Source organism: Cucurbita moschata, unplaced genomic scaffold (assembly GCF_002738365.1).
Source record: "Cucurbita moschata cultivar Rifu unplaced genomic scaffold, Cmos_1.0 Cmo_Scf00005, whole genome shotgun sequence".
Lineage (NCBI taxonomy): Eukaryota > Viridiplantae > Streptophyta > Magnoliopsida > Cucurbitales > Cucurbitaceae > Cucurbita > Cucurbita moschata.
The window spans coordinates 4,986,369-5,011,925 of record NW_019268521.1 but is presented as its reverse complement, the minus strand read 5'-3'; the positions used below and the strand labels follow the sequence as shown (position 1 = coordinate 5,011,925).

Here is a 25,557-nt window from a genome sequence, read left to right as displayed (position 1 = left end):
TTTAATACGTTATCCGCAATTGTGAACTCGGACTTTTAACTCACGAGTTGACTCGCACATTTCTGAGGTTCGCCTTTTCTTCATGGAACTTTTTTTATATTTAACACCTTTAATTAATTAATAAGTGTTGACTTTTATTTTTTAAAATAAAATCGAATATATTCACCTGGATCCCGACTCACTTTTTTACATGGATCTTTTTGAATCGTGTTAGGTTAAGAGAATGAGTAACTCGATTATAGAGGACAACTTGATTCAACTCATCCATTATATTTTGAGTTGGAACGCTCGAATCCTCTTGAGTCGGGTCAGGTTAAGAGGATGAGTAACTCGATTAGAGAGGACAACTTAATTCCACTCATCCCTTATATTTTAGGTTGGAATGTGCACGAATCCTCGAGTCAAGTTAGGAGAGTGACTAACTACGTAATTCTAACTCATCCCTTATATTTTTGGTTGAAATGCACAGATCCTCTTGAGTCGGGTCATTAGGAGAATGAGTAACTCGATTATAGAGGACAATTTAATTCACCTCATCACCTTATATTTTAGGTTGGAACGGGTTGAGTCATTCAATTCGACAAACAATAAACCAATAGAGATCTAGCGTTTCATGAATTGGACGATCATAACGTAAACTATCTGGGGTTGTAACCGGCAGACACGATAAAGATCGAGAGAGATTGGGTGTGTTTGGATAAGGTGAATATGAAGAAATATTACAACTGAACTATGAAAAGAATGTTTGGTCCCAATTGGGTAACAAATATGATGGTCGTTTACATAACTCTGCTAAGAGACTCGTTAAGAATAATAATGAAATCCAGATCAAAGTAATACCTAATAGAAATGATTTCTCAGAATGGCAACATCAGAGAAACTAGAAGATTACGCTCATTTGCTTCAACGGTTAGAAATCACGAGTCCCTGCAGGAGTTGGATGCGTTTGAGCTGGGGGGGATGTAGTCGATGTCGATGTCGATGTCGATATCGAAATCGATCCTTTTAGCTGCTCTGGCCAGCCCCGGGTAGCAAGCTTGACAAAGTTGGGACGCCTTGGTTCCTCATTTCTTCTTGTGCTCTCCTCATTTCTTCGGGATCTGATCATAAGAATATCGCAAAATCATGCAGTTAGAGACAGAGTCATCCTTTATTTTGGGGGGTAGAAAGACAATCATTCATTTACGAACGAATTGAATTCGATCAAGACATTTCTATTTGGAAGTTTAATTGATTGGGGAGTGGAACCAATAATATGAACTTTCCCCATTTGATTTCTTATGATGAATCGAATGAAGTTGCAATTTCATCGAGAGGGCAAGCAATTAGCAACATAACTTTCACCAAGAGATTTCGCATCAGAAAATCTCATCTATTAAAGCAATAAAATTGATATGGCATTACCAAGTCTTGTGCGAAGTGTGGAAACGTTAGAAGAATTTCTCATCAACACATTGCCAAAGAAAATTTCAAAGAGAGAATTGACATGGAGCCCTTTAACTATTTATCCTCAGGATGGAATAAGAATACAATAATAGGTTCAATTTAGTCTCCAAACACTTTAAAGTTTGTACCTGTTCGTCTCTAAATTTTCAAAAGTATCTAAGAAGTCTATGCACTCAATTTTGTATTTAATAGGTCATTGACCTATTTAATATTTTTTGAAATCCATGAATCTACTCGACACAAAGTTGATAGCTTAGGCTCCTATAGACATTAAATTCAAATTTATATCTAATACATCAATTAAATTTTTAAAATTTTGAATATGTGAGTGACATATAGAAACAAAATTGAAGGTTGAGGAACTCTTAAAACATTTTCAAATTACAAAGATCTACTAGTTTGACTATTAAGCAATTTTGAAAATTTAGGGACCAAATCGACCCAAAGTTCAAAGTTCGTAAGAAAGAACTACTAGCAGCACAAGAATTTGCCATTCAACAGCCAGTAAAAGGTTTAGAGGTATAAATAGGATGTGAAACAGTGACGACTGACTGATGAGCAAATGAGTACGTACCTATGTTCTCCATTAACTTGGGCATCAGGAATACAACAATTAGCATGAATCCCACCATCAGACCCATAGGACTTTTCACAACAGACATTATGGAGAAGGGTTCCCGAATCTATAATACAAAGAGATTGAGTAATAATGTGAGATAGAAAATAAAATTCAATAACTTATAGTCCTTAAAAAGGGGTTAAAATAAAGAAAAAAAGGAGGAGCTTAGGTTGAACCAACCTCATAATACTCTTCATCCCTTAAAGGCTCTAAAACAAGCTCACTCAATGCCCGCCTGTTCTCTGTTAGGGCTGCCTGAACCTTACCTGGGTTTCTGGCACTCACATCAACTCGAACCTAAGGAATGAATAGAAAATGAAAAAGAAAAAGTCACATGAAACCAGATTTGTAGAAAAACTGATACCCGATGGATGAAAAAGCAAACCCACGGGAGAAAAGAAATAGCCCAATGCAGCCACTTCAAGCAGATGGGTTCCTGCTGGCACATCATAGCTTTAAGAACTGAAGTTAAGGAATTACAGAAACCTCAGAAAATTGGAATGCCAAATTTTTTAGCTTAACTCTCCAAAATAATAACAACACTAACCACTAGGAAGCAAAGAACAAAATAAAATCAAATGCTACATCCAGTTGAGGATTATATAAATGATCCGTGCAGATCATTTGAGTCCCAAAAAGAGCATAGCAGAAAATTAAATCCTGTGTGGAAATACGCCGAAAGTAATAAAACTCGTTAACTTTAAGCATTTTAAATTAACTAAAAGCATAAAGAGGATACAATGAAAAATATCCATCGGGCCTCAGGAAGGTAACTCTTTGTCCACCATTAAGTATGACCTTAATGTTTGATATTTTTCCAGGAAGTCCATATTCTTTAAGTGCGTTCCCTGCCAAAAATTCAACAGTATGCATTAGTTCATAGTACAACAACAATAATCTAAACATAGAATCTCAAGCAAATATAGCATTAATTTCGAACGCTTTCATCTTCGTAATGCAGAACTGTAATACGGATAGATTTTTCTACCATACTAGCAACCCCTAGGGATTCGATATGGACAAAAGTAAGAGGAAAATGCTAAGTAAAAGGTAGGTCCGTACATGCCTCATGTGAAGGGGTGAAGAACACGAATGTCATCTGCCTACAGTATCAGGATTTCTCATAACATGAAACATAGCCGTGTTGCCTCTCCTCCAAAAGAAGAACTTTATGAGGACCTACAATAGTAAGGTAGGGGTCTGCAAATCTTTTTTCCTCATTTCAAATCTATGCTAAACCGACTACCCAGATGCAGATAATATATTCCAGAATTATCAAAGCAGCATCACTATTTTCATGTGGAGACCTCGAGTACATGGTGGAGGGAAAATAATTTATATCAAGGATAAAGTGGATAGTCTTGCTTAGTCCTATGGTCATGCTGCAGTTCTTTGGCTCACAACTTATACCTTAACCTTCCAGGAGACCCTAGAAGTAAGGACTTTTGTAATCTATAGCAGAAAAGATTCAAAGTAATTTAAATTTAGCTCATTAGGAAAAAGATTCTGGTAATTATTCAAAACTTGTAGAATTTTGGTCAGTCGTAAGATAGTATTTCTTCCATTGCCAAACTAAGAAGTACTTCTGGTAATTATCAATACCAACTGAAGAATATTTTTAATCTCCTCCATATTAGGTTCAGATATGTTCACTTCACTTCGCTTCTGTAATTCTCGTTTTCCAATGAATAACCTTCTTTAAGTTGCAAAAAGAAGTAAAAAATCTACAACTACCTCGAAGCTCAATATCAAAAAACATTCGCAACTTGTACAATAAGAAAAAGAAGAAACGTACTCGAAATTTTCACCCGACCATAGATAGTGTATCCATCGCCGGACCTGCAGAATGCAAAAACGAGATTAAAAGACAATAGGAAGTAATAATGACGCATTTTAATTCCACGGAATCGTCGATCATCACTTTCAATCTTCACCAATTCATGTTCCTGACGAGTCGAGCACAAAGTCACGGTGAATTAAAGACAAAGGACTGAAACCTACCCAGGGGAAATCGCATGCGACGGAGATAACAGAGAGAAGAACAATTGGAGTGAAAGCAAGAGAATGAAAACTTGAGATCGCATTATTGAAGATTCTGCAATGGCGGGAGCCTCGGAACAGGGAAGATCTCGCGGTTCTTCTTGTTCTTTGCCGAGTGTTGTAGAAAGAATGAACGGATACCTGATTTTACTCCATCCCTCTCCCTCTCGATCCCATCTGATTTTATTTTTACTACAATTTAAGCTTATACACACACACACACACACACATATATATATATAATTTTGTATTTAATTATATTTTACCATGATAATAAAACAATAATTATTAAACATTAAAATATTAAAATCTCCATAAAAAAGTTTAAAATTCAAATATCTCATATGTTATCAATTTTTTTTATTAAATAGGGTCATATATTTTAAAAAATATATCAATTAAATATTTTTTTAAAATTTAATGATTTTATGAATCACTAGTTTAAAACATACTTATAATTTAACCCTTTGCTTATTAAAACGTTTGTTATTTTAATCGACTCTTTAATTTAACAAATGTAACGATAAACAAAATTATTCATTAAAATTTAGTCTCTATAATTTAAATTATTAAATATCGATTTAGTCTGAAAATGATTAAATAATAAATAAAGACTAAATATTGACGCTTAGAAACTAATATATAAATTTAAATTTTTAATAGAATAAAAAGATTAAATGCACTTACTTTCAATGTATATATATATATATATCAAAAGATTAAACGTTCAAATCTTTTATCGTTTACTAACTAGACTCTGAAACTCTATCTATATTACCTTTTTCGCCTGATACTCAACCAAAAAAATGCATGGATCGAGATCAAAAGATATTACCTTTTTCGCCTGATACTCAACCAAAAAAATGCATGGATCGAGATCAAAAGAGAGCGCATAAAAAGCTAAAAAAGACGAGCAATTACATCGAGGAAATTAGTGACAAAATTTTTGAATTAAAGCAAAGAAACATTCTTATTACATCAAGGGCTCAATACCCAAATAAGACCAAAAAGAGCCAAATTTCAACTTAATTTACACAACCATTGGTAAAATAAAACACAAGTAGAATTCAATCATCTATGGTTTATGCAAATGGTATTTTCTTGACCCAAAATTGCAGATTTTACAGGTTTCAATCAAAATTTACATTGCAATTCAATTGATGAAGGAGAGAGGATTTCATATCACTCATGAAAGAATCTTACTTTTCCGTGTTAAGAACGCCAAGACGATGATCATCATCAAGTGCTACAACCCCAGCTTCTTTGAGAACCATCCCGAAAGATTCGCGATTACAAATCCTGCAAATACCTGCAAACCAGAAGTATACTGTGAGATCGCATATCGGTTGGAAAGGAGAACGAATCATTCTTTATAAGACGTGTTTTAAAAATCTTGAAGGGAATTCCGAAAGGGGAAGCCCAAAGAGGACACTGCTAAAAGTGGGCTTGAGCTGTTACATGTCCAATAACTCATCTCCACACGATATCGATACAAGATAATACCATATCCCTACACTATTTGAAGATTTGATTGTAACGATTCTTTTAGTTCGAGAGATCCCAAAAGTAGTGAATATATCGTGACATGACTCAAAGACAGTCATTCTATAGAACTCGAGAACCTCGACGTTTACAGATGCTAATCTGTTGGTACATCAATGATCAGATCACAAAAGTAGGTAGTTACCTGGGTCGAGCCAAGGATGTAAACCGCTGAGTAGTGACGACCATGGATCAACATGTCAGCCAACATCGCAAGCGGTATGGTAAGCGACATGCCCAACGTTGCCACCAGTGGTGTAGTCCAAACGACGCAGAGTGCCCTGGATACGATAGAACAGGTTCGGTGTGAGGATCCATTGTGACAAGTGAATATAACACTTTGGTAGGCTTAACTTGATTCGACATACCAGAAGTAATCAGAAAGTACGCTTCCGATAAACCCGTTAGCGAGAACGACTTCTTCTGTTCTAAGAGAGTGAGGAATCGAAAACTTGGGTTCTATTCCCAAGGCTGTCAATGGCCAAACTGAAACAAAGTTGAAGAAAAAAGACATGAACAAAGGAACCTCAATTGAACACATTGTCTCAAATCAGATTTGCTTGAATAACGTATCAAATGATTGTTAGTAAAAGTTTCAAAGATACAATGATTATGTCCCCAAGCCCACTGCTAGTAGATATTGTTCGCTTCAGCCTATTACGTATTGTCGTCAGCCTCATGGTTTTAAAATACGCCTACTAGGGAGAGATATTCACACCCTTATAAGGAATGCTTCGTTCTCCTCTCTAACTGATATGAGATCTCACAATCCACCCCCCTTGGGGGCTCAGCGTCCTCGCTGGCACACCGCCCGGAGCCTGGCTTTGAAACCATTTATAACAACCGAAGCCCACCGCTAGTAGATATTGTCTGTTTCAGCCCATTACATATAGACATCAGCCTCAAGATTTTAAAACGCGTCTACTGGGAAGAGGTTTCTACACCCTTACGAGGAATGCTTCGTTCTTCTCTCCAACCAATGTGGGATCTCACAATCAACCCCTATGGTGACCCAGCGTCCTCGCTGGCACACTGCTCGGAACTTGGCTCTGATACCATTTGTAACAGTCCAAGCCCACCGCTAGTAGATATTGTCCGCTTCAGCCCATTATGTACTGACATTAGCCTCACGGTTTTAAAATGAGTCTACTAGGGAGAGGTTTCCACACCCTTATAAGAAATTTTTCGTTCCCCTCTCCAACTAATGTGGGATCTCACACAATCTAATGAGCCAACATTTAAAGAATGCTAAAGGGATCTTTCCGAATCTAATACGACAAAATCCAAGTTTTCTATCTTAAGTGGCACAGTGGAAACGAGAACATGACATAAATTTATGCAAAAGAATATTCATAAACTTACTTACCCAGCCACCAAAGTGTAACGAGTGTGAAAAGACCAATGTATCCAAACAATTTTTGCACATCAACCCTTTCTCCTTCTTCACCAGCAAACTTCTTGAGAAGCACTACAGAAGAAATATAGTCGAATCAATAGTTATACGCCAATCTGAAACATAGCGAGAAGTATACGCATTTATTACCGGTAAATAGCCCATACGACACAGCCGAGAGTAAACCAAAAAGATCCCCAATGAGAGAGTGTTCGTTGCTGCACCACAATATTAACCATCAAGGATGAAAGAAGTTCCTCACATAACAAGGCTAATACATTCGTCAGAAACGAGATATCTCGAGTTATCGATGACAGAGGCTATAGCTCGACTCCACTACCAAGCAATGGTTAGAAGGATGGTTTAATTTCTTAAACGTTACAAAATTTTAAATGCTCGTGTTTTACCAATGAATCATAGCTATATATTTCAAGTGAGGAGCAATGAGACAAAATTACACGAAAGAAAGATCGGATACATACTCGGAAGCAGTTAGTTGTGACTCATCAGCAGCCCAAGTTTTACCGAGAGTTGTCATAACAACACCAGCCATACTGACAAAGACAGCAACGACTTTGATCATATCTAATGAATCTTGGCCAAGAGCAGCACCAATGAACAGAGTAAAAAGTCCAGAAGTAGAGGATAAAACTGTTGTACTGGCGACACTCGTCCGTGCAAGTGCAGCATTTGATAGATACTGCAAAAAGAGAAAGTGTTAGGACTTACCATTGAAGGTTCTTATCGTGATTGCAGAGATTTATGCATTACAAATGCGTTAAGGATGCAAATGCAAGAAACATAAATGATTAATACCAATGCCTCCACACGGCTCATTCTGAGATTGACATTATCCCATGTTAATTTAAGGTTTCCCAAATAAGATTCCACTGCATCATCTGCGAGATCCCACATTGATTGGAGAGGGGAACGAGTGCCAGCAAGGACACTAGGCCCCAAAGGGGGTGGATTGTGAGATCCCACATCGGTTAGAAAAGGGAACGAAACATTCTTTATAACGCGTGGAAACCTCTCCCTAGCAGACGTGTTTTAAAACCTTATGTGAAAACTAGAAGGGAAAGCACAAAGAGGACAATATCTGCTTGCGGTGGGCTTGGGATGTACAAATGGTATCAGAGACAGACACCGGGCAGTGGACCAGCGAGGACGTTGAGTCTCAAAGGGGGGTGGTTTGTGAGATCTCACATCGATTGAAGAGAGGAACGAAACATTCTTTATAAGGGTATGAAAACCTCTCCCTAGCAAACGCGTTTTAAAAAAAAAAGCTAGAGATGTATGTTAACTTGCCTCGGTTACAAACCAGATGGGGGCAATGTAAAATCCATATGCAGCAATTTCCTTGTTAGTAAGCTCTTTCTCTTGTTTCAATATATATGGATCATCTTTGTTTCTAGAAACCAGGGGGCTTTCTTCTACAGCATGAGTTGAAAAATCAGCATCACTGTCTTTTCTAGTGAAACTCCCCTGAAGTTCCACATCCAAGTTTGTGTCCGCTCCACTGTGTTTTAGAGCACAAGTCTCACCGAAGCTTTCTGCATTTTTACCACTTTTAGAAGAGTGGTTTTTTACCAAATTACAAAACCAATCCTTAAGGAATGCTATTGGGAGGTAAACTACCATGAGAGAAGCTCCGAGGTATGTTATGGCAAAAGGCTGCTTATAAGCGGTAAAAATGTCCTGCAATAAAAGGGAAACGAAAAGTAAGAAAATAAACAAAAGTAAAGCCTTGGTCCTACCCTGCATACACGCAGATTAGTGCATAATAACAAAAGTTGATCAAGTTTTCGAAACATCGAACGGCTTCATGCCTCAAATTTCACTATTGAATCACCAGCTAACTATCAGTAAGGTAAATAACCATTAATGATGTAACGACCCAAACCTACTGCTAGCAGATATTGTCCGTTTTGGGCTTCCCCTCAAATTTTTTAACATGCATTTGTTAGGGAGAGGTTTTCACACCCTTATAAAGAATGCTTCGTTCCCCTCTCTAACCGATGTGGGATCTCAGAATCTACCCCCTTCCGAGACTAGCGTCCTGGCACTCGTTTTTCTTTCCAACCGATGTAGGATCTCACAATCTACCCCCCTCCGAGACCAACGTCTTGGCATTCATTCCTCTCTCCAATGGATGTGGGATCTCACCCCCTTCGTGGCCTAGTGTCCTCGCTGAGGGAGAGGTTTTCACGTCCTTATAAAAAATGCTTTGTTCCCCTTTCCAACCAATGTGGGATCTCACAATCTACCTCCCTTTGGGACCAGTGTCCTCGCTGGCACTCGTTCCTCTCTCCAATCGATGTGGGATCTCACCCCCTTCGGGGCCTAGAGGTTTCCACACCCTTATAAAAAATGTTTAGTTTCCCTCTTCAACTGATGTGGGATCTTACAATCTACCACCCTTCGGGACCAGTGTCCTCTTTGGCACTCGTTACTCTCTCTAATCGATGTGGATTCTCACCCCCTTTGAGACCTAGTGTCCTCGCTGAGGGAGAGGTTTCCACACCCTTATAAAGAATGTTTTGTCCTCCTCTCCAACCGACGTGGGATCTCACAAATGAACTATTCAAAATAACCTATAAGAACTCCTTAAAAATTATAAGTCCACCAACAATATGTTACCAGCTTCCAAATGGAAGTCCTAGCAGAGAAATATCAAGACCTGAGGAGTGTCCTGATTTCAGAATCTCCAAAGCAGGTCAACAAATCATTGAAAACACGTCCAAGTCTCTTAGCTACAACAGAGTAAATGGAAACCCCAACCAACAACAAACCATTCCGCAAACAAGCTCTAAATACTTAATAAAAACAGAATCCCAAAAGAAAATGCAGAACAGAGTTCCAAGCTAAGAATCAAAATGAAACCACCTCACAATTACAAAACCCAACTAAGCTGCAAACAACTCAAGATCTTGCACTTCTAACTCAGAGTACAAAAACAACACGAAAAAAGGGAGCGAACACAAACCTGAGTCACTTCGGCAGAGGTTACCCATATAATCACAACAGTCGCTATGAGGAACAATCCAGCCTTATACCTCCAACCCATTCGAACAACACAAAATCCAGATAGAAAAACCACGAAAGTCGAGAAGGGATCCGCGACCTTCTTGCAGATCTCCGAGCTCGATTCAAATTAAGTGATGAAGAATCGGAAAACGTGAAATAAACGGATCTAGGATGTGGGGAAAGTGTTATGGGTTGGTGAGAAGAATAATGAGGGCCTGAAGAGGGTGAAGGTTGAAGTTCTAATGGATGGATTGTTGAAGAATGAAGAAAAGATTTGATTTAGAACTAATTTATCGGTGGTTACTACCGGTTTATTCCTCTCTTAGCTCGCTCGGTCGCCGTTCCGCCAACCTGTCCCGGCTTTTAATTGTAGTTTCGTCAGCACCAAAAAACCGGCGATCATTGAATTCCGCGTTTCTAGCCTTTTTTTTTTTCCTTTATTTGGTATTTTTCATATAAAGCGAAATCATACCCTTTCTTTTTATCTCAGTTTAATTTACGTGTTTAATAAATATTCGCAATGATTAATTAATTTTTTTCAATAAATGAATAAAAATTTCCTTATATATTAATTTTTAAAATTTTCAGTAAAAAATAAAAGAATTTTGAACACAGGTAAACCTTCAAAACTTTTAATAATACGTTCAAACGTTCAGATTCCTAAAAAATATATTTATAGTTAATTTTGGAGGAAAACCATTAATAATTTATTTTTAATATATTGTTTAAAAAATACCCTTAAATTAAAAAAAATAATAATTAATACCATTCAACATTTTGAAAAAAATTCAAAATATGTTTACAGGTAATTTTAAAATTTAAAAAATACACATAAATTTTAATGGCAGAACACCCTTACTCTTTTACCAAAAAAAATTTTACGATAAAAATCATCTATAGACATCATTATTTTTCCCTTTTTAATGTTATTTTTTAAAAATTTATTTGAAAGGGTGTAGTAAAATTAATTTTTAGGTTTTTTTTTTAAAAATTAAATGTGTTTGAAAAGTTTTTTTAAAAAAATGAGAGTATTCAAAATTAAAGGTATTTTTTAATTAATTTGAAATAAGTATTAATTATTTCCATAAAAAACTAAACATAAATGTATTTTTTAATTTTTTTTATAGATTTTTTTTAGGCGTAAAGATATAATTGAAAATTTTAAAAGTTTATGAGTATTTTTAAAGACAAAATACAAATTTAGAGACGGAAATTTTGATATATTAATCAATTGAGTTATACTTACATTTATAGATATTTATTTAACTCGCTGGGAAGGGACAAGGCAGAAAATTCTCGTTTACACGAGGATGAGATAAGGATGAGATAAGGAGAGGACAAAATTTTCTACCATTGAATAAACGAGATCTAAGACTAGAATCATATTCTGCTTCACTAATCTTCTTTTGTCTTATTTATTTATTTATTTATTTATTTTGTATATAAATAAAAATATATTCGAATAAATTTATATAAAAATAAAAATATATTCGAATAAAACTAATTTATTTTATAGGAATTTAGGTTATATGCCTAAATTAATATGTTAGAGGTTTAAATTGACCCTTCAATAATAATATATATATAATATATATATATATATATATATATATATATATATTATTTTAGTTAATTATCTCAAATTTAAAAAAGAAAAAAAAAAAAAAAAAGGAAAAAGACGACATGGACTCCGAAGAAGCTGGAAACCATTAGGCGAGTCCACGTGGCATAAAAACGCAACCGCTAACGGGAAACCAAGTAGCACAAAGGCTCAAACGAAAAGAGACGCCAAACCAAAGAAAAGAACCAATTCGTCTTCTTCTTCTTCGATTATGGAACAAATCTTCACTACAACGTTCTTCTCGTCCGCCATTTCTTCATTGCCTTTCCTTCCGGAGATGACATTCGCCGTCGCACAGCTTGGCTGTTAGCTTCCTTCTTCTTCATCTGTTTCGTTTGCCTCTGGTTTTCTCAGGTCTCTCTCCGAATCTTCCCTCATGTCGTTCTTTTCTGGTATCTTCCTCGGCGTTGTTGTCGGAGTTTTACTGATTATCGCTCTTGCTCGCGTCGGGAATATACGCGCCAAGCATCGCTCCGATTTGGTATCTCTGTTTTGCATATTCTTCGTTCCGCTTTGCCCTTGGTTCGATGCAATGCTCTGTTCTTATACTTTTTCGCGTTTTAGGCTAAGACTATTGCAGCATTTGCAAGGATGACGGCACAGGATTCGAGAAAAATTCTCCCCAAGGAGTTTTATCCGTCGTGGGTTGTATTTACGCAGCGACAAAAGGTTGGATCGTTTTTCTTTTTCTTTTTTTTGTTTGCTTGATTAATTAGAAGATCTCATTCGATGCTAGTGTCTGGATGTACTGGAGATAGATTAACTTCAAGATTTGGAGTTATAATTTCTTTGTAATTTGCAGTTAAATTGGCTCAATCATCAGCTAGATAAAATCTGGCCATATGTTGACGAGGTAATCGAAATCTGCACTTCTTTGCTGCCCTAACTCCTTAGAATATACTTGTGATCCTGGAGTCGATTCGTTATTTTTCTTTTGTTTTTATGTTCTGGCTTTCTTTGGAATGGCGATTTATGTAGGCAGCATCGGAGCTGATAAGGAGCAACGTGGAGCCGGTTCTCGAACAATTTCGACCGGCTGTACTATCTTCTTTGAAGTTCTCAAAGTTGACCCTTGGCACTGTCGCTCCACATTTTACAGGTATTAAGTTGGTTTAATTATCAAATATTTGCAGCCATAGACCAGATTCAATACAAGTTATCACGACCATCTAAATCAAAACAATGTGAATTCACTCATACCAATGCAAGATAGGCGTTCTGGTCTGTAGGAATTGCTGTGCTTGAAGACGAGCTAGAACCTAATGGAATAACTTTGGAGTTGGAGATGCAGTGGGATGGTAATCCAAACATTGTTCTTGACATCAAAACTAAACTCGGCGTTTCTTTACCAGTACAGGTAATAAGGAGTTTCCTATTTCTGATCGTGAAAATTAGGTAGGGAGGAGAACGTAGCATTCTTTATAAGGGTGCGGAAACCTCTCCCTAGCAGATACGTTTTAAAACCTTGAAGGGAAGTCCTAAAGGGAAAGACCAAAGAGGACAATATTGGGCTTGGGCTGTTACAAATGGTATCAGAGGCAAACACCGGATGATGTATAGCGAGGAGGCTGAGCCCCGAAGGGGGTGTACACGAGGCGGTGTGTCAAGAAGGATACTGGGCCTCGAAGGGGGTGGATTGTGAGATCCCATATCGGTTGGGGAGGAGAACGAAACATTCTTTATAAGAGTGTGAAAACTTCTCCCTAATAGATGCATTTTAAAACCTTGAGGGGAAGTCCGAAAGGGAAAGACGAAAGAGGACAATATTTGAACTTTCAACTTAGGCTAAGTGTATGAAATCATAATAAATTCTTGGTTAAGTAGTTATATAGCTTCTTCTCCCTCACCAATCTCCTCTCTTATTTCCTGACTTATTTATTTAGGTAAAAGATGTTGCATTCACAGGGCTTTTCAGATTAATATTCAAGCCATTGGTTGATGAGTTTCCTTGCTTTGGAGCATTGTGTTATTCTCTAAGGAAAAAGGTAAATTAAGAGAGGAAGAACACTATATATTTCTGAAGAGACTTATGTATAATGTACTCGAGACTAATGCATCAAAACTATTCATGTTCCTTCTGGCAGAAAAATCTTGATTTTAAGCTTAAGATTGTCGGTGGAGACATATCATCTATTCCTGGGGTTTCTGATGCTATTGAGGTAAATCAAACTTGTTTGATCTTTCTGGCTCTTGTTGGCAACAAATTTCTGCAGTATAAGCCAAACTGATGGACTTTTCTATTCCAGGAAACAATCCGAGATGCTATTGAAGGTACCATAACGTGGCCGGTTCGGATGATTGTGCCCATCATAGCAGGAGATTATAGGTATGTTAAGCAACCATCGATTATGTTGAGGATTGTTGGGAGGGAGTCCTACGTTAGCTAATTAAACTAAGGGAATAATCATGAGTTTATAAGTAAGCAATGCATCTCCATTGGTACGAGGCTTTTTGGAGAAATCAAAAGCAAAGCCACGAGAACTTATACTCAAAGTGGACAATATCATACCATTATAGAGATTCGTAATTTGTGCGATTAACTTTTAACAATGCCATGCTCATATATGTTGTTTCCTTTTATTATTTATAGCGACTTAGAGGTAAAGCCTGTTGGAACATTAGAAGTGAAGCTCGTGCAGGCAAAGGAATTAACCAATAAAGACATTATAGGAAAGTCGGATCCTTATGCTGTGCTGTTTGTACGGCCATTGAAAGAGAGAATGAAAACAAGTAAAACCATTGTAAGACGAAGTTTTTCTATTCATTTTGTTTTTGGTCTTTAATGGCTGAACTGAAACGAGTTTTTCTTTTGTCATGTCCGGTCAGAATAATCAATTGAATCCAATATGGAATGAGCACTTTGATTTCATTGTTGAAGATGCATCTACTCAGCACTTGACTATAAGAGTTTTTGATGACGAGGGAGTTCAGGCATCTGAACTTATTGGCTGCGCTCAAGTAGCATTGAAGGACCTCGAGCCTGGTAAAGTGAAGGATGTTTGGTTGAAGCTGCTCAAAGATTTGGACATCCAAAGAGATAACAAAAACAGGGGTCAGGTCAGAACTCCATGATATCTGAGTTTTCACTTTCCAGCTTAATTTGAAATGCATTGAATGGATTAATCGGTTAGGAATCACGGATCTCCAAAATGGTATGATATTGTCCGCTTTTAGCATAAGCTCTCATGGTTTTGCTGTGAGCTTTTTCTAAAATGCCTCATACCAATGGAGATGTATTTCTTATTTATAAACGCATAATCATTCTCTAAATTAGCTAACGTGGGACTCCCTCCCAACAATCTACAACCATCCTCTCCTCAAACAAAGTACAATATAGAGCCTTCTTTGAGGCCTATGGAGCCCTCAAACAACCTCCCCTTAATCGAGACTCGACTCCTTTCTCTGGAGTACTCGAACAAAGTACACCCTTTATTCGACACTTGAGTCACTTTTGACTACACTTTCGAGACTCTCAACTTCTTTGTTCGACATTTGAGTATTCTATTGATATGACATGACTAAGTTAAGGGCATGGCTCTGATACCATATTAGGAATCATGGATCTCCAAAATGGTATGATGTTGTCCATTTTGAGCATAAGCTCTCGTGACTTTGTTTTGGGCTCCCAAAAAATCTCATACCAATGGAGATGTATTCCTTACTTATAAACCTATGATCATTCCATAAATTAGCTAATGTGAGACTCATTCCCAACAATCCACGACATAATGTACTTAACGGTGTACACAGGTGCATTTGGAGCTTCTTTACTATCCTTTCGGCACTGATCAGGGCCGCCATAAAAACCCATTTAACCCAGATTATGCATTGACCTCAGTGGAGAAGGTTCTAAAGACGGCTCCAACTGGCTCAGAAGATGCAGGTTCTAGAAAACCAAGCTCCCCAAAGAAGAGGGATACGATTGTAAGAGGAGTGCTATCTGTGACAGTAATAGCTGCTGAAGATTTGCCTGCTGTAGATTACATGGGAAAAGCCGACCCTTATGTCGTACTGATTATGAAGAAATCCGAGACCAAGGTTAAAACGAGGGTGAGATTCTCAGTTTCAGCTTGTTCTTTCACAACATTCTTTGATTTCATCTTCATACTAATCATTCGTTTCAAATTTCTCTTGTTGTTGATAATCCTTCAAGCTGTTTGTTAATGATCATCATTATTACTATTTCCTTAATGATATGTTAACAAGAATGAACTCTAAAATCACATTGGATGGTTTCACAAGGTTGTCCATGACACCCTGAATCCTGTCTGGAATCAAACGTTTGACTTTCTGGTGGAGGATGCATTACACGACATGCTAATGGTAGAGGTCTGGGATCATGACACTTTTGGAAAGGTAATCTTCTCCATCTCAATCAATTTTACTGCATTAATTACAGATGTGGTTTCAATATTAGTTTGCATGCAAACTGTGAAAGAAAGAAAATATTTACCTAATCCTTGTTGGAACGGAATCCCATATTGGCTAAGTTAGGATGATTTATTCATTGTTGGGACGGAATCCCACGTTGGCTAATTTAAGAAATGATTATGAATTTATAAGTAAGGAATACACCTCTATTAGTATGAGGACTTTTGAGAAAATCGAAAGCAAAGCCACGAGAGCTTATGCTCAAAGTGGACAATATCATACCATTACGGAGAGTCGTGATTCCTGCCACTCAGCACTAAACTTTTGATAGCGAGAAGAGAAGAATAACTTTTTTTGAATTTTCTATTTCCAAATGACTAGACGTATTTTCTAACAGTAATGGTTCAAGCCCACCCCTAGCAAATATTGTCTTTTTTTGGATTTTTTCTTCCAGACTTATGCTCAAGGTTTTTAAAACGCGTATGATAGGGAGAGGTTTCCACACCTTTCTAAAGAATGTTTTGTTCCTTTCTCTATCCAATGTGGGATCTCACACTAACTATTAGCATCAATTGAAAAATGATATTGCAATTGCACCTCTTGTTCTAACACATTAAATTACGACTTTTAATATCAAATAAACATCATCATATCTCTTGCCTGGGTTGATCAATCCAAAAACTCAAAAAAACTCAAGTTTATGGCTCTTTTTGATCATCAAACACTGGTTTAATGTTTATAACATACAGGATAAACTGGGGAGGGTCATAATGACACTGACAAGAGCGATATTGGAAGGGGAAATTCAGGACTGTTATCCACTGGAAGGAGCAAAATCAGGGCGGATTTATCTGAATCTCAAGTGGGCAGCTCAGCCACTCTTCCGAGACAATTGATAAATAAGAAAATCTCCTCATTATTGATCGATGCGCCAGAAGCTGCAGTGCCTCGTCGTCAACATACTTAGGTACTTCAATTTAAATTTAAATTAAAGTGGTTGAAATACGAAGTCAGGGGTGGGGCTATTCATCTCTTCTCATCAAAACCCAACTCTTTCATTTGTGGGCTGTGCCTAAATAGATTAGCCTTCATATTTTGTGTCATTTATTTGTTCTGTACTTTAGTTTTAGGGTCAAACACTAAAATAGCTCATAGTTAAGTTGTTGCTAAACGTGTTGAGAACTCTCGGTTCGGGATGGAATTGGAAAACCAATTCTAGTATTAAAAATTTCAATAGTCAAACTCGTAAGGTTGCTAAATGCTATAAGTATCAAAACTCTTTAGCTTTTTTAGTTATCGGTCACGATTTTCCTTTGCTATTAGATATCTCTCATAAGTTACGAGCCGCAATTAATAGTCTCACAGAATTCTCATAGAAGTTGAAGCAGGTGAAAAAAAGTTATAAACCGATAGTCCAAAATCAAATAGACCCATGTCTTCATTTTAAAAGCGGGTATTTCTATTGAGTGAGTGCATGACTTAAGTGTAATTTTTTCTTTTTTTGGTGAATCGTTGAGTGTGACATACTGAAAGAAGTTAATATCTCGGGTCATGTTGATGATCTTAATTAAATTTTTCTTTAACATTTTTGAGATTTAACAGAATTATTATGGACTAAATTTATAAATAGAGAAATAAATGATATTGGGTAGGTCCTTATGTTGGGAGATTGTAATTGGGGTGAAGAATCAGATACTAATAAGATTTTTTTTAAAAAAAAAAATATTTCATATTTTTAAACATTTTAATTTCAATTATTGTGTTTTTCAATTACCAAACTAATTTCAACGAATCTTTTCCCCAACCCTTTTTAAAATAAAGTGAAAAAGTATTATAAGAAAGTATGCACATTTTGGTCATTTAAACCAAGAAAGTAAATATTCATTATATTTTATAATATTATCTATAATATTCTTTTTTTTTAATATATATTATAAATTATTTATTTCACTTCCACGTATATAAGTCGTTTTTAAATTAAATATAATAATTTAAGTAAATTATAAAAAATTGTGATAATAAAATAAACAGTAACCTTCGGCATTTTTTGTTGAAATATATTATTGGTGGAATATATTAGTTATAAAATATATTTGAGATATATTGACAGTATATTTTATTTTATTTTTAATATTTAATTAATTTATATTTTTATTATTCGTAAATATTAGTTGCTAGATTGTATCATATATAAAAGTTAGGAATATCAATGAGAATACACATCTTCCTCCATTCTATTTTTCATTTTAACCGTTTTTCATAAATTTATTTTTTTCTACTTATTTAGAAAATATTACTCGATAATTTTCTTACTCTTTCGATATATATATATATATATATATATTTATATTAAAAATAAAAATCTACCATTACATCCCATCGTGTATGAAGAAATCCATGATATCACAATAAATAAATAAATAAATATATATATATATATATATATATATATATATATATATATTATGTAAAAATATAAAAGTGAGTGTATTTACAAATATATCCTTTTTTTTAATGTAATTTCTCTAACAAAATTTGTCATATAAGACAATTTTAAAATTAATATTTATTTCTTCTAAAATTTGTCTAAGAAGGTCAGAGCATAGTAATATTCCTCTAAAATATTTAATATTAATTTGACTTAAAAATATTTTAAATCATTTAATTAATTTATTAAATTAAATTTAGAAATATAGTTTTTTTTTTAATTTGTGCACAAAATTAAAAATAAAAAAATAAAAAAATAAAAAATTAGAGAACTAAAATTTAACGGATTGGATATTGTAGAGAGGAAGAAGAAAAAGAATATGAAACTGATCGCCAACTTCTTCCTGACGGCTCTCCATATGCCTCGCCACTATTGCGAAATTCTCTGTCCTTGTCGTCAATTTTCTTTCTACAATCATTCGACTTCCACATGCTACGGTGGCGCTCCGATGGTGGTTACGGCGGGAATCAGAATCGGAACTGGAATCGTATTCATCGTGACAGTTGCGGAATATTTGTTTCTCTTTTGTTTTATGCACTGCAATGCACCTGCGTAGTCCACTGCGACTTCCTCTATATAGTTTTTCGTTGCTGGATCGTTGTTTTTCTGTGTTCTGGAGAGCTCTAGAGCGCGGTGGTAATGGCGGGAAATGATTGGGTGAACAGTTACTTGGAGGCGATACTTGACGTTGGGCCTGGACTTGATGATGCTAAGACCTCGCTTCTGCTGAGGGAGAGAGGACACTTCAGTCCTACTCGTTACTTCGTTGAGGAGGTCATTACCGGCTTCGATGAAACCGATCTCTATCGCTCTTGGATTCGAGTACGCTACTTTGATTATTGTTCTCATTTTTGTTCGTTTATGGGAGTGTGAGGAGGTTTTTCAATGTAATATTTTCTTCTCGTTGATTTAGGCTGCGTCTACGAGGAGCCCGCAGGAGAGGAACACGAGGCTGGAGAACATGTGTTGGAGGATTTGGAATTTGGCGCGAAAGAAGAAGCAGGTCAGTTTTCTATGTCTCTTCTTCGTATATACTTTGCCGTTTGTAATTTTACAATATGATTGAGTATGATATGCACGATTTATGTACTCTGTGAATTCATTTCCTAGTTAATTCAGATGCATAGTGACTTTCATGTTGCTTCGAAAAGCACTGTCGGTCTGATGACTCGTTTCATATTATCGAATGAATATTTGTGCAGTGAAATTGTTGTTCATGACTAGTATTTTGCTGTGGTTGCTTTTTTTCTTTCCAAATCGAAGTAAGAATACGATTTTGCGCTAGTTATGTTGGGAAATTGATGAAACAGAGTTCCTAAACCTCAACGATTCTTAGAAATTAGGGCATGTTGGAGAATTGGTTCCAGAAAATGGCCGGGAGTCAGTCAAAAACAATATCTCACCATTAATGGTAGATTCATATGAAATTCAATCCCATTTATTTGCCTTTTAATTTGCCAGCTTGAAGGAGAAGAAGCATATCGTCTTGCTAAACGTCGTCTTGAACATGAAAGAGGACGAAGAGAGGTTACTGCTTTGATGTCAGAAGAATTATCAGAAGGAGAGAAAGGAGATGTGCCCAGCGATGTCTCAATGCACAATGATAGCATCGGAGAAAAAGTACCTAGAGTTGGTTCTGTTGACACAATGGAAAGCTGGGCTAGTCAACACAAGGATAAGAAACTATATATTGTTTTAATAAGGCATGAATCTAAGCCTCCTTTTCTTTTCCCTTTGTTCTGAACTTATCAGGAAACAGAGTAGGGAGTAAAAGAATGTAGCATCATTATATATCTAACTTTGGTGAATTTAGCTCTTTTTAACCAGCACTTTTCATGCAGCCTTCATGGCTTGATCCGTGGTGAAAACATGGAACTTGGACGTGATTCTGATACTGGTGGCCAGGTAATTTTGTGCAGAAAATTGCCACTGAGAATTATAAAATGAACTGGATTTTAGGATAACACTCCTTGATAGTGATGTATGTTATCATGAACCCTGCTGTCAACATTCACGTGTTGTTATCATTTTTCTGCGACAATCATTTTTGTTCTTCTATAATCAGGTGAAATACGTTGTAGAACTTGCTAGAGCCTTGGGGACAATGCCAGGAGTATATAGGGTTGATTTGCTGACTAGACAAGTTTCATCTCCTGATGTGGATTGGAGTTATGGTGAGCCAACAGAGATGCTTAATTCAAGGAAATATGATAATTCCGAAGATGAGCGTGGGGAGAGTGGTGGGGCTTATATTATCCGAGTCCCATTTGGGCCAAGGGACAAGTATATTCCAAAAGAACTTCTTTGGCCTCATATTCCAGAATTTGTTGATGGTGCTCTTAGCCATATTATCCAGATGTCCAAAGTTCTTGGTGAGCAAATTGGAGGTGGGCAATTAGTTTGGCCTGTGGCTATACATGGACATTATGCAGATGCAGGTGACTCCGCAGCTCTTATATCTGGCGCTTTAAACGTTCCATTGCTATTTACTGGTCACTCACTTGGGCGGGATAAGCTAGAACAACTTCTAAAACAAGGGCGTCAAACGAGGGAAGAAATAAATGAAACTTACAAAATAATGCGGAGGATAGAGGCAGAGGAGCTGTGTCTTGATGCTTCCGAAATCATTATAACTAGCACCAGGCAGGAGATTGAAGAGCAATGGCGTCTGTATGATGGTTTTGATCCAGTAATAGAGCGGAAGCTGCGAGCAAGAATAAAAAGAGGAGTCAGCTGTTATGGCAGGTTTATGCCTCGTATGGTTGTGAGTAATAAAATGTTTATCTTGAGACTCTTAATCAACATCTGAATCTTTCTGCTTCTGAAGGAATGATTTTCATAGTTCCCTGGTCCTATTGTATCTTAATACTAATGTGCAATTCTTATGTACTAATTGCCGCCATAATGATCAGGTAATTCCTCCTGGAATGGAGTTTCATCATGTTATTCTACCAGATGCTGATATGGATGGAGAAGTTGAGAAAAATGGTGATGGTCGTGCTTCTTCAGACCCACCAATTTTGGCTGAGGTTTTACTTCGTCTCTCATCAATTCTTTATGTCATACTTTGCTAGTAAGTGAACTGTGTAGAATTATTGACAATGGTAATCTTGGGGACTTGAATGCAAGATTATGCGATTCTTTTCTAATCCACGGAAGCCAATGATACTTGCACTTGCAAGGCCAGACCCAAAAAAGAATATCACTACTCTAGTCAAAGCATTTGGAGAATGCCGTCCACTGAGGGAGTTTGCAAACCTGGTATTCTCACACCTTTGAGTCTGATAATTGCATACATTTTAATCAATTTCCGTATGCTTTTGAAGTCTTGTATGTGTTTGGCTTGATTAGATTAAGTCCTAAGATTGTAGTTTAATTTTTTTTGTTCCTGTTACAGACATTAGTAATGGGAAACCGTGACAATATTGACGAAATGTCTGCCACAAATGCATCAGTTCTTCTATCAATTATTAAACTAATTGACAAATATGACTTGTACGGTCAAGTGGCGTACCCTAAACATCACAAGCAGTATGACGTTCCCAACATTTATCGACTAGCAGCAAAAACCAAGGTATACTCTTAGTAATCATCTTTATATGGAAGGTTAACTTTTAACCTTTTACTTCAAGAATATGATATGAAAAATCACATAAATACAATTAATGTTAATGTCATTTCTTTTTTGCCTTACTTTAACCACACATCACACTTAAGATGAAGTTAAATGAGAAAATCTCTCTCTCTCGCTCACTCATGCGCACACTCACAACCAAGAAAAGACCACGAATGAGGACTTCAATGCATTAAGCTCTTTTTTATTAAGATGTCTCAATCAACAATATATCCTCTCTTTTTACAGGGTGTTTTTATCAATCCTGCATTCATTGAGCCATTTGGACTTACTTTGATTGAGGTGGTTGCCTTCATTTGCCTTGTTCTTTCAAATGTGTACTTATTGAGGAAAAAAAAAGTCAAACATTATTTTCTTGTCTCTCTTTTTTCCCTCCCAAATAGGCAGCAGCTCATGGCTTGCCAACCGTTGCTACGAAAAATGGCGGTCCTGTTGATATTCTTCGGGTGTGTTAATTTTGCTGGTGACTTTGTAATGGTTTAAAGTTCCTGATATGGTCAGAATTTGCTGCAAGTTGAGCTTCCATACTCGCTATTTAATATTGTACATAAACTTCCAACAGGTTCTTGATAATGGTCTGCTGGTTGACCCTCATGATCAGAAGTCCATTTCGGACGCTCTTTTAAAGCTTGTTTCAGATAAGCAACTCTGGGCAAGGTGCAAACAGAATGGTCTAAAAAATATTCACCTTTTCTCCTGGCCAGAGCATTGCAAAACATATCTATCTCGAATAGTCAGCTGCAAACCAAGGCAGCCACAATGGCAAGGACATGCTGACAGATTTGAAAACTTGAGGTCAGATTCACCCGGGGATTCTTTGCGAGATATACAGGATATATCTCTCAACTTGAAGTTTTCGTTTGATTGCGAGAAGAATGAAGGGAGTACGACATTGGAAAATGTTCTAGATCCTGAGGAGAATGCTGTTGATGCAAAAACAAAGTCAGAAAATGTTATTCTTGCGTTGTCAAAGGCTCTTTTAGGTAGCATTCACAAGGTTGGCTCAACTGATAAAGTGGACCAGAATCTTGTAACTAGTAAATTTCCTGCAGTAAGAAAAAAAGCCATCTTTGTGGTTGCTGTGGATTCCGATTCATTCTCTGATTCACTTGAAGTCACGTTGTCAGTTGTAGAAGCAGTAGGGAAGGACAAGAATGCAGGGTATATTGGTTTCATATTATCGACATCGTTGAGCATACATGAGGTATACTCTCAAATGACTTCGGGAGGTTTCAGCCCTTCAAACTTCGATGCTTTCATATGTAACAGCGGAAGTGAGCTCTATTATCCATCTTCAAACTCCAATGACGATCCTTCTGGGCTTCCGTTTGTGACTGATGTGGATTATCATTCACATATTGATTACCGCTGGGGTGGAGAAGGTCTGAGAAAAACATTGGTTCGTTGGGCTGCTTCCATCAATGAAAAGCAAGGGGAAGGCCAAATTGTTTTGGAAGATGAGTCGGGATCAACTTCACATTGTTTTGCATTTGAAGTAAGAGATCCGTCAATGGTATGTTAACGTTTTTCTCTATCCTTCTCATTTCCTTCTAAATAGGGTGTAATTTGTATCTTTCGCGTGAAAACATTTGTTGAAAAGAAACATATATCTTTGATTCTTCGATGTGCATGCACTTGTAATCGAACCGCACTCTCGTACCTTTTTCTTGCACTATCTGTTTGGATGACGGGGAGTGCTTACATTTATTTTGATGATGATTAATGTATTTACAGCTTCCTCCAGTCAAAGAGCTACGGAAATTGATGAGAATCCAGGCTCTTCGATGTCATGCTTTATATTGTCAAAATGGAAGGAGGCTGAATGTCATCCCTGTGTTGGCTTCAAGGTCCCAAGCTCTGAGGTACGGCTTGAGGGGAGAGGGTATAACTTTCCTTTGCCTTCTCTCCGGTTTCTTTTTATCGATGATATGATATGCTTGTGTTACTTCAATCTTGTGTCTAATTTATTTCATTTAGTTCAATTTTGTATTTAATACTAATAGAATCTCTAAACATTTGACATTATAGGTACTAATGAAACTTTAAACTTTTAATTTTGTGTTTAATAAATCTGCAGAATTTTTGTCTGATGAAACTTTAAACTTTTAATTTTATGTTTAATAGATCTATAAATTTTAAAAAATTCGAAGTTCACGACATAAATTTTTAATTTTTAATTTGAGAACGTTAGGGACTAAATTGATTGTATAACGAAAATGAAATTATTTGATCTTTGGGATGATGAACAACTTTTACACTCTTTCTAGATATCTCTACCTCCGATGGGGAATGGACTTGACGAAAGTGGTGGTGCTTGTGGGAGAATGTGGGGACACAGATTATGAGGGATTGATTGGTGGAGTTCACAAAACGGTGATATTAAAGGGGATCGGTTGCAATGCTAGCAAGCTTCACAGCAGAAGCTATCCTATGGAACATGTTGTGTCATTCAGCAGCCCAAATGTCGTCCAAGCAGAAGGCTGCAAGATTGTTGACATAGGAACTGCGTTGGGAAAGCTTGGTGTTCTTGAGGCTTAGAAAGTTAAGTTCTGACTCAACTATTGCTTTTTTAATGTATGTGCCAAACAATTTCTACACTATTTTGCTACTAGATCAGTGTCTGCAGCTCTTGTTGCGTGGATATTTTTGTTGCTGAATTAATAACTTTCTCCAGAATTTGTGATCTTCTTGGAGATTATTCTTCACTCCATTATGATGAGAGTGATAAACTATACATGTTTGCATGATGTTTTATGATTTGAATAATTCATGAATGAATTTTTGCAATTTCAGTTGGTTGCTACATTGTTATATATATCATTATTCTTGGCACTATTTACATCTTTTTCTTGCTCTGAAGATCTCTTACCTCTTGTTTGATAACCAGTGTGTGCTTTGTTTTTGTTTTTTTTAAATACCTTTTTAACCGGTGATCGGAGGGGCGTTGGCCACCCCGAGGACGGTGGAGTGATGCTCCTCAATGGTGGCAAGCCGGTGGGGATCCTCAGTAGGACTGTCTGTAGATTGATCCGAAATATTAGCAATGCAGGCCAACCGAGCATTGTGGCTCCAAGCATGAGCTTCCACAATGTTGCAATGGAGGTCATCCAGTGCATCAGATATCTCAGAGAAGAGACCGGGCTGAGTCCACTCTACATGTACGAGTTATCTATCTACAGCATTTTAGGATGGAACCATTTCAAGGGATTCCTACAAGGGGAAAAAAAAATCTACTATGCTAGGGATTCTTCTGTTTTGTTTGTTCTCAACTCGGAATAATCTGCCAATTCGATTTTTTTTTTCTACTTTAAATTATTCGTTCAATGATATGATAAACAATCTAGCACACTAGACAGTCTATTTACATCCAATATTC

At 36.6% G+C, this 25,557-nt stretch overlaps 4 protein-coding genes across 5 annotated transcripts; 2 read left to right on the top strand and 2 right to left on the bottom strand.

The window, feature by feature from the left end:
- Positions 1–700: 700 nt before the first annotated feature.
- Positions 701–4,286, bottom strand: LOC111442638 (ER membrane protein complex subunit 7 homolog). The gene is made up of 7 exons (XM_023080088.1): positions 4,067–4,286; positions 3,861–3,904; positions 2,805–2,913; positions 2,455–2,518; positions 2,246–2,362; positions 2,021–2,129; positions 701–1,100 (listed from the first exon to the last, which is right to left on the bottom strand). The coding sequence occupies exons 1-7, from the start codon at positions 4,147–4,149 to the stop codon at positions 1,006–1,008; spliced, it is 621 nt and encodes a 206-aa protein (XP_022935856.1). The 5' UTR covers positions 4,150–4,286; the 3' UTR covers positions 701–1,005.
- A 762-nt stretch (positions 4,287–5,048) lies between these two features.
- On the bottom strand, positions 5,049–10,454 carry LOC111443551 (uncharacterized vacuolar membrane protein YML018C). Of its 2 annotated transcripts, XM_023081408.1 has the most exons (9): positions 10,027–10,454; positions 8,606–8,738; positions 8,349–8,557; positions 7,523–7,740; positions 7,191–7,258; positions 7,014–7,115; positions 6,016–6,133; positions 5,793–5,928; positions 5,049–5,414 (listed from the first exon to the last, which is right to left on the bottom strand). In XM_023081408.1, the coding sequence occupies exons 1-9, from the start codon at positions 10,105–10,107 to the stop codon at positions 5,352–5,354; spliced, it is 1,128 nt and encodes a 375-aa protein (XP_022937176.1). In that variant the 5' UTR covers positions 10,108–10,454; the 3' UTR covers positions 5,049–5,351. The 2 variants fall into 2 exon arrangements, with proteins under 2 accessions (XP_022937176.1, XP_022937175.1); XM_023081407.1 differs by having other exon boundaries at positions 8,349–8,738.
- A 1,284-nt stretch (positions 10,455–11,738) lies between these two features.
- LOC111443550 (synaptotagmin-4) lies at positions 11,739–17,284 on the top strand. Its single transcript, XM_023081406.1, has 13 exons — positions 11,739–12,169; positions 12,253–12,357; positions 12,491–12,541; positions 12,667–12,787; positions 12,918–13,045; positions 13,572–13,673; positions 13,773–13,847; positions 13,935–14,014; positions 14,279–14,429; positions 14,515–14,745; positions 15,439–15,738; positions 15,931–16,044; positions 16,809–17,284. The coding sequence occupies exons 1-13, from the start codon at positions 12,065–12,067 to the stop codon at positions 16,953–16,955; spliced, it is 1,710 nt and encodes a 569-aa protein (XP_022937174.1). The 5' UTR covers positions 11,739–12,064; the 3' UTR covers positions 16,956–17,284.
- A 1,607-nt stretch (positions 17,285–18,891) lies between these two features.
- Positions 18,892–25,486, top strand: LOC111443549 (probable sucrose-phosphate synthase 1). The gene is made up of 13 exons (XM_023081405.1): positions 18,892–19,369; positions 19,461–19,550; positions 20,009–20,250; positions 20,389–20,452; positions 20,613–21,311; positions 21,460–21,576; positions 21,677–21,808; positions 21,945–22,121; positions 22,410–22,463; positions 22,565–22,627; positions 22,744–23,694; positions 23,916–24,043; positions 24,449–25,486. Exons 1-13 carry the CDS (start codon positions 19,187–19,189, stop codon positions 24,717–24,719), a joined length of 3,171 nt encoding a protein of 1,056 aa, XP_022937173.1. The 5' UTR covers positions 18,892–19,186; the 3' UTR covers positions 24,720–25,486.
- Positions 25,487–25,557: the final 71 nt, after the last annotated feature.